General features: G+C 39.2%; 1 protein-coding gene across 1 annotated transcript in view; it reads right to left on the minus strand.

The window, feature by feature from the left end:
* Positions 1 to 12,133, minus strand: part of LOC110175620 (fibronectin type III domain-containing protein 5-like) — a 47,096-nt gene extending 34,963 nt beyond the window's left edge. Inside the window, exon 1 of the mRNA XM_020941824.1 lies at positions 12,052 to 12,133. Coding sequence (XP_020797483.1) covers positions 12,052 to 12,133 — 82 coding nt within the window. The remainder of the gene's footprint in view (positions 1 to 12,051) is intronic.
* Between the last annotated feature and the right edge of the window lie 1,466 nt (positions 12,134 to 13,599).

Raw genomic sequence — 13,599 nt, forward strand, 5'->3', positions numbered from 1 at the left:
TGTACCCTTTATGAAACTAAGTAAATTAACCTGTCTACATAAAAAAATCTAATCAAATAAAATCATAAAAAATCATTATATATTGTTAATTACACACGCCAGTTCCAGTATATCTCAACACATTTGTTCATGTTGAGTATAAGCAAGTATTCTGATTTGGGAAGACTGGGCATTCTGCTTTTTTCCCCTGTTGCATGACATGACTCCTGACATGAGCTGATTATGTTCATGACAAGCAGGAAAGGAAATCATTCATATTTCTTCCCAAATCAATAGTTACAGATGCTGAAGGACATGGGAAACAAGAAAAATTGTTTAAAATATGATTTCATCTTCGAGCAAATGAGGATTATATTAATATTACAAAGTGAAAAAATGTGTGCCACTTCGGGATATAGAAGCAGGTACCCATGTGCCACCCAAGAGAAGGGGACATTCCTGCTGAGAGATTGGGACACTCGAGCTGGGACTTTCAAGCCAGGGGATTTACTCAAGCCTGTATTTGTCAGTATTCATAAGATGCATATTTCTTTTTTTTTTATTTACTTTTTGTAATTTACCAGGAAAGCTGCTCAAAACTGACTGTTATGACTGAAATGTAATAGATTTTTCTGAAATGTTTCATGAATCAGAGTGAACTTTTTTTCAGCTTCCATCAGCCACTAGAACTATTACTTTAGATTCAATGCCACACTTTCCCTAAAAACTAAAACATAATTACAGTCCATAGCCTTGACCCATGGCTCAAATGACAATCTCACTTTTCACAGAGGAATTAACCGCCCTGATAAAAGGCATTCTGCTGCTTTCGTCTGACCCTTTGAGGCCACGTTCCATTGTTTAAACAAAAGACCTGCTCACGTCTTTCTATTCCGAAGCTTTTAACAGCAGCTTTCGTTTTTAATTGTACTTAATTGTGCCAGATTGATATTATTCATCAAATAGATCCTTTGAGGGGTCCGGCGAGACGACGACAACAACAACAGGCTGGTGATGTTTACGAGGTTGGCTGGAGTATTGAGCGCTGCTGACGTACGGCTCAGGCCCCCACTCTGCCGTAAATCAGATGGAGGTTACGGTGAGCTGATGGAGTGAGACAGAATAATCTGGGTAATGGCCCCAGTGCAGGCCGTGATGGATGGCTTTCTTCGGACCAGTATACTCCAGACACTCTGATGAAGATACAGTAAGGTTACAAAATAGACACGTGTTACATAAGAGAGCTCTCAGAACGGACTTGGCAGCAACAATTCTCTCAACAAACAGTCAAAGTTTTCAAAAGCTTTTCATTTTAGTGTACACCCATGACTTGCTTTTTTTGCTTGAGCAATTAATAGAATTTTCATGATGCTCAAAACTGAAATTTAATCATTTCTGACTGTGATCAGCTTGGGTTTTAAGGGTTTTTTTTAATAACTGAGAGGTCCAGCCAATTCTCTGACAGTAAAAGCATGTGGTTTAGACTGAGCAGAGTTCACGATTTCACCAGCACTTTTAATCAAAAGTTTTTGGAAATGAATACTAAAAGCCTTTTTTACTTAAACCCCAAATAAAATGTAGAAGTAAAATTATCCATACGCAGTAATGGGAGGAATACTTGGCACAGAATGCTGAATACTTGCTTTAAAATGTATTTTGTAACATATTCTGAGACAAGACTCAGTCAGAGTACTGTATTCTGAATACTTGGAATAATTTTACACTGAGTTGCACTATATTATTGATTGATTGAGTGGTTTGGTTTTATTTTTCGAGTTTGTGTCAAGAGAGAAACAGTAATCATACATACTACATATACATTATAAATAACAGAAAAGCACATTTGTCAAAAAGGAGCAGGAAGAAGAAAAAATTATATTAACGCTCCCCGATTCATTACATTACATTATAGTGAAAAACACAACATAAAATTACAAACAGCTTGATTTTTGTTCTGCTGTTTATTGTTATTCATTTATGTTGAATTAAAATGTACATGCAGATGCACTGCAAGAGCTGTGTTTTAAATGTTCCTTACAAAAATGGCCTGTTGAAAGTCAAAATTGCATGTTCAGTTACAGCCACTTATCCCTTTACTACTTTATTACTTATTTTCAGTGCATATATCCAGTTACTTTCCAACACTATTGATACAAGGGAAAAAATCTTCAGACTCAGTCGCAATGATAACTCTTTAAGTGACCTATCAAAAACACGGACTGCTGACAAAAGAGAGCAGTGACGCAATTGGAAATGAGAAATTAGCAGCACGGAATATGTCCAAACCAAACGTTTATGTCCAGAAGAATGAAGCCCACAGGAATATATAAACTCGTGGGACGTGACATGTTTAGGAAAATGATTAAAAACTCAGAAAAGTAGATTTAGTGCCTCTATTACGGCAGTCTAATACCATAATATTAACCAGTCTGAAACCTCACACTTGTTCCTCTTGATCCACTTTGACCCCCTCACATTATTTCTGAAAGCTGTTATAAAACGAGCCCCTGCTTTACACCCAACTCAAAGCCTAAACCAGTGGAGTTTTGTTCTGCTCCGTCAGTGGCCGAGGGACCTTGAAAACCTTTTATCTCAGCCAGCATAAATGAGCCTGGAAACAGCCCCATATATCCACACGCTGCTTGCTACGCTCCAATTTACATAACCACAGTCTCTAAATGAATACAAATTAACACAACATTTTGGTCAATATCGGGACAAATCTGTTAATAGCTTTGAGCACAGTCTCTGCAAAGATGCATACGCCTGAGTGCTGAAGCACAAGTATAGCAAATGAAGTTTTTGTTTGCTAATAGGACATTAAGTTGGTGGAACAAGCTCGCAGTTACGTGTCAGCTCACCATCTGCGCTTCCAGGGGCCCATACAGACCGCAAAATGTCATTGTAACTAGATGCACTTGAATTGTTCAGACAGCGTAGACACATTCTAATTAGTAATTATTTTGTTCCAATAGCTGGGTCTTTGGCAATATGAGTCCACCCTCGTCCAATATTACAATCCTGGATGTGTTCATGACCCAGTGATACTTACATTTCAGTTTGTTAGACAACCTTGAGATTTCGCAAAACAAAAAGTCCAAGTTTACTGCCCAAATGTCTGAACATTTACATAATTGATTTCGTTAATAAAGCACTGAGGCACATCTAAACACTAACAAAAGCATAACAACTTGACGAGGGTGGCCAGACGTCCTTAGTTCCTCGTGACAGTCCTAGTTTTGAATTCTGTGTCCTGTGTCCCTGTGGATTTATCCAAACCATTGATTTGTTACAGTCAGATTCATATAAGAAATGTCCCTATTTTTAACCAATCCGATACTTGCCAACAGTAAAGTGAGGTATAAATTGTCATTTGTTGAGGTAAAACAGAAAAGCTGCTTAAAAATGACCAAAACACAAAGAAAATGTGACTATACTGACTCATGTTAGTCATGAATGGGCTCAGTGCAAAACTATTTTCCTTCATTACACACTCAATTCACAATTTGATAATTACCAACCACCACGAACCAGGGGCATCCAAGTTTTTCATTTTACAAACCTGGTCACCCTAAACTTGATAGATGTTGCTGTTTTTGTTTTTTGTTCCAGGCTCCTTCCTCCATGGCCGTTTCCCTTAGAACTGATGAGGGATTTTGGCTGAGTGGTGAAATGTCCAACATAAAATTACTCTGTTGCAACATAAAATAACTCTAAAATAACTGTGCTTTGATACCCTTTTATCTGAGAAGTTGCCCATAAATGGCCAAGGACTCTGCTAGACCTGTAGAAGACTGCACTGCATTTAGTCTTTGAAGACATCTATATACAAAATAAAACATGTCACATTTCTTCTACTGACAGTTTAAAATAAAATCACTTGAGGCTGCCACACACTACAGGATTTTTTGGTCTTAAAACTATTTAAAAACATGCGACAAAAAGCGCACAAGGAGAATCTTATGAGATTTTAAATCTCCGATCACAAAGACTACAGTGGGATCTGCCTGCGAACCACAGGATATAAAGTTGTAAGTGCGATCGTGTCAGCTGTTTCCTGTCTACAGTAAAACCAGTCGCTCTGAGACTCTTAAAGGGACAGTCTGGAATTTTGAACATAGGGCCTCATTTCCTAGTGATTCAGAGTGTTGGAGATGTGTGGAAACACTTTCTGAAATATTCCATCCAGTCCTTGTATTTGCAGAGGTAATTGATGTTAGACTAGTGCATGTCAATGGCCATAGTTCTCCTGCCACTAAAAGTCTTACCCACTCCAAAAAACACCCGAAACAAATCTATTATTACACCAGACTGTCCATGTGATTCTCTGTGTTGACAGAATAATGTTTGAAATAAAACTAACCTTGTATTGCATGAATCATCGTATTTTGAGGGACTATTTTCTCAGCAGCAGGAATTTGACTTTGCCGGTAAGGAGGGTGTTAGGTGATATCAGTCCACCACTGCCAAACTTTCTGTCAGGAAGTACAACTCACTGCTGCTGCTCACACAGAAATCCTTCAAATGCAAGGTTGTTTTTACTTCTAAAATTATTCTATCAACACAGAGATTCACATGGACAGTCTGGTGTAATAATAGATTTGTTTGGGGTGTTTTGTGGAGTGGGTAAGACTGTTTTTAGTGGCAGGAGAACTATGGCCATTGACATGCAATGCGTCTCCAACACTAATTTAGATACAAGTCAGAACTGTGTTATTATTATTTGTGAAATGTGGTGCAAAACTTCAGATACAGTATTTTTAAAGCATAAAAGATTGGAGATAAAGTCCACAGGAAGTAGAGTCGATTGTACGATCATACACAAAACAAAAAATCCTTAAATTTTTCATTCTCATTACTGTTTATTTTATACGATTTGTGCCTACGATAACATTATTATTAGTATGTACGACCATAAATGAAAATATGTTTCTGCATGTATGTATATGTGTGTTATGTGTGTATAAACATTTATACTGAGTATATGTACTGGATATCTAAGATGTGTATATGTATGTATGTATGTACATATGCGTGTACATGTATATATATGTATATGTATATTAGTGCTGTCATGCGATTAAAAAAATTGAGAGATTAATTAATTATGATCTGTAATTAATTAATTTAATTAATCTCTTTTTAATCTCACCTAAAAATTGCTGAGAAAAGCTTCAACTTGAGGTATTTTCATTTAAATTCATTATTACATTATTGTGGCAGATCAAAAGACTGATATAGAACAAAAAAAAGTGACTTTATAAAGTCATTTATTGTTTAACAAATCTCTCCAAATTGGTTGTTGAGCCCAAGTCTCCATGAATAAGAAACTGTTTGCTGTAAAGTAGCAAAGACGAGGAAATATGAACATAATAACTTTTGTCTACTTAAAGACAATAAAAAGTCCCGTCTTTCCTTAACCATATTAAAAATATTATTGATAGAGAAATGCTTTATATATGAGATCACTGGTTTTAGTCCTGGTTTAGACCTGCTTTAGTCCTACTTTATTCCTAGTTTAGTCCTGGAATGGGTTAGTCCTGGTGTTAGTTCTGGTTTAGTCCTTGGTTTAGTCCTTGGTTTAGTCCTGGTTTAGTCCTGGTTTAGACCTGGTTTAGACCTGGTTTTAGTTCTGGTTTAGTTCTGGTTTAGTCCTGGTTTAGACCTGGTTTTAGTCCTGGTTTAGTCCTGGTTTAGTCCTGGACTGGGTTAGTCCTGGTTTTAGTCTTGGTGTTAGTTCTGGTTTAGAGGCGCACAGGAGGAAGCGCGGTTTACGCAGCGTACGCGAGAAAACGTAAGCGGCGCATGGGAGCACGTCGGTGTCCGCGCAGTAACTACGGAAAGAAATGTGGTCCGCGCGTTCTCAGGTTAATGACGATGATGAAGGTGTATGTTTGTGTTTGTGTGTGTTTGTGTGCATGTCCCCTCATGTGGCAGGTCACTATAGGACAGTAGTGCAGACATCATGAGTCTATGCAGGTTGTTTTCACCAGTGACATTTAAGTTACAGGCGATTTTATATTTGTTATTTTCTTTTATATTTCACGTCGGGAGAATAATTTCCAAGACACAAATGTGTTTTTACCTGTGCACTGCTGGTTCTGTTCTACTGGCTCTTCGACCTCGTCCATTGTGCGACTGACGCCGCCAACGTTAACATGACGTTTACATCGCTCTTACTGCGCGCGTTTTGTGTGGGTTTCCGGCAATGAGTGGAATTACTGAAATTAAAAAAAATATAAATGTGTTTTTTTGTGTGTGTTGTTTCCCAACAACACATAAAAACAGGTTTTATAATAAAGCAACTCGCATACAGAAACAGTAAAGTTAGAGATTAAAAATGAGATTAACGCGATTAAAAAACATAACGCGTTAAATATGACTGTAATTAATTAATCGCAATTAACGCGATAATGTGACACTCCTAATGTATATATGTACGTGTGGATATGTTTTTGTATATATGTGGGTATATTTTTGCATATATGTGGGCATATTTTTGCAAATGACAGATAAGTACTCCATAGGTGATATAAAAAAATAAAATAAAAATGTGATCCACGTGATTATGTAAAACAATTGGGGTAGGACTCTATAAGTTTTTTTTAAACTTCATCCTCCTCCTTTTGAGCACCAGGTCCCAAATATGTTCATGTACATATCACTATTTTTGTTATTGTTTTTGAATTTTGTTGTACCTGGCTCAAACAAATAAATAAATGAAATTAATGAATGAACTGTCACTAATCTGCAGCTTCACCTCGATCCGTGCGCTTTGTGGATGTAAACAGACACACGTAAGGAACTACTCTCACCTTTTTACTTTTAAACAACGCCTCAAAACTGGATTAATAATGTGGTTTTGTGGACTGGGTGTCATTATTTTCGGAGGACAATTCGGATAATGTGGATGAGAAGCTGAGCTTTAAATTTACCACTTTACGCGGCGTGAGAAATAAAGTCTAATCATTATTTTAGCTATATCCTGAGTTTTTATGTTGCGTCTCTGTGTCCATCACTCCTCTGTCCTGACGCTCTGTTTTATTGGATGTTACTGTAGTGTTGCTGATGTTTGGTGGTTACGATCTGACAGTGACGCCACTAAATTGCCTTGAGGTTCTTGGATAATTCTGTCATTCTAAAGTAGTTTACTGTAACAGTGTTTAAAGAGGGGGTATTGCACTTCTTTTGGCTATTAAATACTAATATATAACATATTTAGATCACCATGATTATCGTTTTGAAAATGCTGCATTTCAGTTTCATTTCTGATGCTCTAAGTTCCCCCTCTCCTTGCTAAGTCACTCCCCCTTCAAAGTGCTATCACAATCAGCGTGCAACATAGTAGTTTTTAAGGGTTTGAGTAGTGCTTGATTCTGACATATTAAACCTTTTCAGGCATGTTTTTGATAAGGGCATGTTATTACATGATAGAAAGCTCCAAAAAGTAAATTTGCATAATACAAAACAATCTAACAAAAGTGGTTTTAAAGTGTTTTTAGTTAAGTGCCAGAAAAAGACCATCTCAAAGTAGTCTTGAAATGTTAAAGCACTTCAAATTTCATATACCCTGCAGAGAAAGAAAACCAGATCTCCAAACTTCAAAAGTCACAATTAATTCCGACTAGATTTTCTGTCTCCATAAAGCTAGCTGACATTTCCTGATCCGCCGAGTCCATCCAATCACATCACTTTAGCGGGTGACACCGGGCTTGTACGTGCCATTTCATGTGACAGCTGATATATGGCACAAGCTATTAGCGCTGCCAAATCATATATAGCTGCACGCTGGGAGATAAATGTACTTTTGTGATGAATCCAGAATCTAACAACTGGGTGAAGGGTTTTGAAGATGTGCCGAGCAGCGCATGGATGTCAAACGTGGCCCCGGGAGGCTATAGAAGTGCACCATCCCCTCAGGCTCCACTGCTCCTCTCAATCTGCTTCTCCATTTATTTTTCTGTTAGCTCAGATGTGGGTCTCCAGCTGGCTTTGGCTGATCTAATGCAACAGGAGAGGAGAGCTTCCCAGGTCACTAACACATGATCAGACTGAATGGAGGTAGAGCAAGAGAGGTTTTAAGGTACTTGACAAATCATAGAAATAATTAACTTGAAAATGAAATGGATAAGTGGGATTGTGCATCAAAGAAAAAAAAAAAGTAATTACAGCATCAGTTCGACATGAAGCAAAATCAAAAGCTTTGGTAATAAAGGGTGTAGCAGTTGCTGGTATTGGCTCTACTTTATTCCAGAATAAAATGTGTAGTTTTGTGTAGCCAGGAAGGACTGATCCTAACTGATCCTCTGGTCATCCAAGCTCCTCTGAAATCATTCATATATAAACATATAAGGACAAAATTCGAGAAGGAAACAGTGAAGGCAAAACACGAACAACAAAACACAAAGCAGAACAAGAACAACTCAAATCAGCCGTTTGTGACACTGTAAAAGAGAGGAGCACTTTATGGAGTGGGATGGAAAACAACAAACATTGTCACTGGATTAAAGAGGCAATCAAAATACTGAAACTTGCCCACAGGACTATAAACTGGGACGAGGGGCTTTTTTACTCTCACACACCTGGGATACTGTCCTGAGGAAGTGGGACTGCAGGTGGCGCTGTCGTCCTGTCTCCTCCAGTAGGAAGACAGCGCCAAAACCTGTTTAAATCATCTGAGTGACACGTTATAGCAACATCACGAGACTCTGTGGAAGAGCGCAGGGAGCAGAAAAAACTGTCAGCTATGAAAACAAACTCTTGGTCTGAATAAAAGAACCTAAAAACATAAATATAAGCACATTCTCCCTCCCTCCTGTGTGCCATTATAGTTGCCCTATGCCCCATCTCTACCACAGCAGCAGAGCCATAAGCCTCTTCAGTCTTTCACTCTGATTTCCTTTATCAGCCAAGGTCAGGGCTTATCAGGGATCTCTCTGATACAGTTTATTCAATCAATACACTTATAATTACACATTGCTCACTCATTTCCCAGTGTTTCTTTAAGTTTAAGTTAAAGTCAACATAAACTTATCTTATTACTATACAATAAGGATGGCTTGTAATGTGGCCATGTGCTCCACATCATCGTGTGGTTAAGTTTCAAGTTTTCAGTTTCAAGGTTGCAGGTTAGTAAGGACTAGCTGGTATTTGTACAATTACCATGTAGGAGAAGTTCTTTTGTTCCTTTCCTACATTGTATTATAAATGTATTATCATCATTAGAGCCCACGCTGTCAGTGATTATGATGAACAGTCCTTTTATCGGAGCGCTGTGTCAGCACAGCACACTGTACAGATTCATATTATGCACCAGCACATTGACAGCAAGGCAGTTCATAGGTCAGGACAATCACTCTGATTTATTTAACACTTATTGATTACATTGTTCAATTTTTCATTAGTGAAAAAGCTTGAATTGATATTTTCTCAAAGCCCAAATTCTTATAAATCAATAGAAATGAAATTAAGACTTTTATAAGGCATTAAATCAGGCATGTGACTCGCTGAACCATCAAGACGGTTCATATTTCTCAAGAGTGGTTCTTGGAATGCAAACGTTGGCGTCGTGAGCGTGCACATGTTAAGCCACTCTAGGTTGGCCTAATCAATAGCACGGCCCATAAAGGCAGATTAGTGGCTGCTGGCATGGAGCCGGGGGGGTGGGGGGTGGAGGGGGTGCAGGTTTACATGGCCATGTGTGAGGTACACGGGAGCATGTGCTGCAGATGATTTAAGTGGCACCACACGGAGGCCCAGCTAATGAATAGAAATGAGTTTCTCAGAATCTCCATAAGATTTAAGGAGCCAATATAGACAAAACAATCAAGAACAGTATATCGGCAGAGCTGAACTAAGCAGGGTGATGAATGGCAATATTTAAGTAGTGTCAAAGTTTATTCAACACCCAAATGTGAAAGAAACACAAATAGAAAATAGTTGGAGATATGGCTGTATTAAACGGCAGTATCACTGTATCCCAGTCAGTCTGCTGGCTCTGTGAGTTGTGTCGTGAGAAATGTATCACCTTTTTAAAGCCGCACTCTTTTTCTCCTTACCCTGGCTGTTTTAAGCAGAACCTTAATTCCCCTCAACCTTTCATCTCCTCTTCGTAACAAGCATCGTGTCTAGACTCTAAGCCAAGAGGAGATTTTTCTTTAACAAATCATCTTTCATTACATCACTGACCCACTGCTACCAATGAACCTGGGGTGAAAATTTAACAGAGAAATACAGCTGTTAATGTCTATAAACTATTATGTATTTGTTGTGCACTGTGGAGCTTTTCTGCTGGAGGGTCCGCCACTTTCCTGAATTGATGGAGATGTCGTTGCTGTGCCTGAAATGTTTCACAGTATAGTGTTAAACTTGTGTATCTCACTAGAGTCAAGGAGATGATACTACCAAGCCATTTTACAGCTCTGACTGAGTAGAGAGGGAACCCCACTGACTCCACGAATTTTAGGTGTAAATGAGAACACCTGAGTGAATTTAAGACACATTCCAGGCAAAAAAATGACATCTCCAGGGAGGCAAGCAGGTGACAAACCCCTCACTAGAAAACCTGCATAGTTCACCTTTAAGCACAAGTTTATATAAAATATTTTAGAATACAGTTGGAATAACGAAACCACTTCACGTTATGTCCTGAGCTCTTTTTGCATAAGTGATTCCTTTCTTTGTAATATATTTTCAGCGTGTTCCTGGAGCAGATGGATCAGAGCAGGGATAATGAGTGTTTACTCCAGTAATAGAGAAGAGATCGTGCCCTCCTTTGAAACCAAGTTCAAGTGTGAGTTCAGGAGAGCTTCCACAAAGCCAAAAACATTTAGCCCCAGGACGAACAGCTCAGAATACAAAATACTCCCAACAACTGCTGTCTCGCTGTTACCATGGGATCGACTGTGATTCATTTAGTCAGAATGGATGTCCATAAAACCCTGGTCACTGCAAGAAGTCACAGCTGGACTCGGATTTAAATTGCAAATCTTACACCTGCAGGGCAATACTAAGTGAGTGTAATGGCATTCTAGGTTCAAAAAGGGGCACATATCACAGACCTGGGGTAGTGACTGAGTGGCCTATATCATCTATGGGCCTAATAACAATTTACAACAGCTGCAAAAAGAGCTAAAAATAAAATGAACAGAAACTTCTAGTGTAAGTAGCCAAAACAGTTAGAAAGTTACCTATTTCTGCACTCAAGCTGAACCAAGACATTTACTGGCACATCTGATGGATTGCCATAATTATGATTAAGGCTGGGTGTCATTAAGAAGTTGCCGATACGATACATACATCATGATACGATACATATCTCAATACATAGATCACGATACGATACATATCTCGATACAGTGAGCTTTCAGTTGGATACGATTCGATTGGCTTTCAGTTGGATACGATACGATTCGATCCATATTTCAAATGGATTCGATGCAGTTCAATAAAAAATAAAGTCAAAATCATATCTGTGATACTAAAAGTCTTTGTTAAACCACTTCTTGTGCAAAGTTCATATGAAACACAAACATTTTAATCATCAAAACTGTGAAAATGTCAAATGTATCACATAAACGAGTGTCCTTCCTCTAAACAAACAACAAAACTGTAGCTGTAACAAAATAATTCAGTAAAATATACCAAAAAATACTCTTGGAGATATATCGATACAGCAGACCAGGATATCGATACTGTATCATCACATTAAACAATACTATATATCGATATTTAAATATTTTTGCACACCCATAATAATAATATCATCAGAATATTATTATTGGGATAATGCAAAAACATACAAAAACACAGATATATTTTTGTCAGTATTACCCACTCATAATCCTACATTTGAACTGGCCTAATTGATCATTTAAAATTTTAGATTAAACAGGCCTTAGCAGTAATGAACATAAAAATGACCTGGAAAGCAAAACAGTTCCAGCAAGAAATAGGCTCTGAAAATGTGAAATGTGCCCACCTGTCTAAAGCCCCTAACCCACTCTATCATCTATCACCGTCCTGTGTGTGAATGGAAATGTGCTGGAAATATGACCGCGTCCTGCCACTTACTCGCCACCACCTGGTCCCCGGCGAGGCAGGAGGTCAGCAGCAGCAGCAGCATCCCGGCGGACAGGTGCACGGCGGCGGGCATGCTGTTGCCCTTTTCTCGTAGACGCACTAACACCTTATCGACCTTCTTCACTCCTCCTCCTCCTCCCTTTTCACTCGAACTTCAGCCTTCCCGGGAGGTCGCCACAGGGTCCGCGCAGCCTTTCATGACCACCTCGGGAGAAAGCAATGCAAACGGTACGCGGCAGTGGTGATTAAAAGAGCCGAAATGAACGGTAAGTTGGTGGAAGTGGATCGGAATGGGGCTTTCGCGTTCGCCTCCGCGGGGAGAAGCTAACAGGTTGTTCGCCCGTCTCCTGCGCGTCGCCTTCAGCTATGTCAGCTTTACAAAATGGCTTCTATTGAATTAAAAATCCTTTCCCAGCTGTCTCGGAGTAGAATGACTTATTATAGGCTTTCAGTGGTACAACTAAAGGTAATTTCCATTCGCAGGTGGAAGGTCGTAGTAGTTGGTGGCACTGGCACGATTAACGCGCCGCCGTTCCAGCGGAGGAGATGGAAAAGGCGAGGAAGAAGACACGGAGAGCTGTGTTTGTTAAAAAATACGCTGTTTCTTCTTGTATCAGATGATGAGGAGCCCGCGGGGTGTGGAAATGTCTCCCGTCTGTCGCCCGAGCTGCCGCGGTGCCCGGAGGCTGACGTGTGAAACGATGTCTGCGCGGCGAGGGGAGCGCGGAGGTGGGAGTACGCACGGAGGGGAGCGGGGGAGGATGGACCGAGAGGAGGGGGCTAAACTGCCGCAGACCGCCACGAACGGACACCTGCCAGGAGCATAAAGCCAGGTAGTCAGGGAAAATCAGAGTCAAGGGTGAGAGAAACAACCAAGGTGCGCGGGTCCTTGTCTCGAAGGTCAAATTCACACATGCAAACATAAAAAACAAAACAAAAACAAGAAAACAAACAAAACAAAAAACAAAAAAACAAAACTTGAGGTTCTAAACTGTGGTAGTGGGCACGCAGGATTCGTCTGGTATTTTATTTTTCATTCCATCTATTAGATTAGTCAGGGTGACCAGAATTTCAAAATAAAAAATTGGGACATCCCCGTTTTCTTTCTTTTTTTTTTTTTTTTTTTGGTGGTTGGTAATAATAAAATTGTGAAACGAGTGTGTAAGTAAAGAAAACTGTTCTGCAGAGACCATTCATGACTAACGTGTGAGTCAGTATAGTCACATTTTCTTTGTGTTTTGGTCATTTTTAAGGAGCTTTTCTGTAATAATAAATAGGGACACCTGGAACATTTCTTCTATAAAACTGGGACAAATCACTGGTTTTGGATAAATCTACTGGGACATGGGACACAGGCTCAAAACTGGGACTGTCCCGGGTAAATAGGGATGTTTGGTCACCTAAATACATTTTATGCATCCTCAATCAGCCTCGTCCTAATCTAAAAATACCAAGATCATAACAATTAGATAAAAAACGCACCATTCATTCATCTATTTTGGAACCTAAAAGGGAAGTTTGGGTGGTACGGTTATAAAA

The sequence above is a fragment of the Boleophthalmus pectinirostris genome, unplaced genomic scaffold (genome assembly GCF_026225935.1).
Source record: "Boleophthalmus pectinirostris isolate CB_2022bp ecotype Guang Dong unplaced genomic scaffold, ASM2622593v1 HiC_scaffold_11, whole genome shotgun sequence".
Classification (NCBI taxonomy): Eukaryota; Metazoa; Chordata; class Actinopteri; order Gobiiformes; family Gobiidae; genus Boleophthalmus; species Boleophthalmus pectinirostris.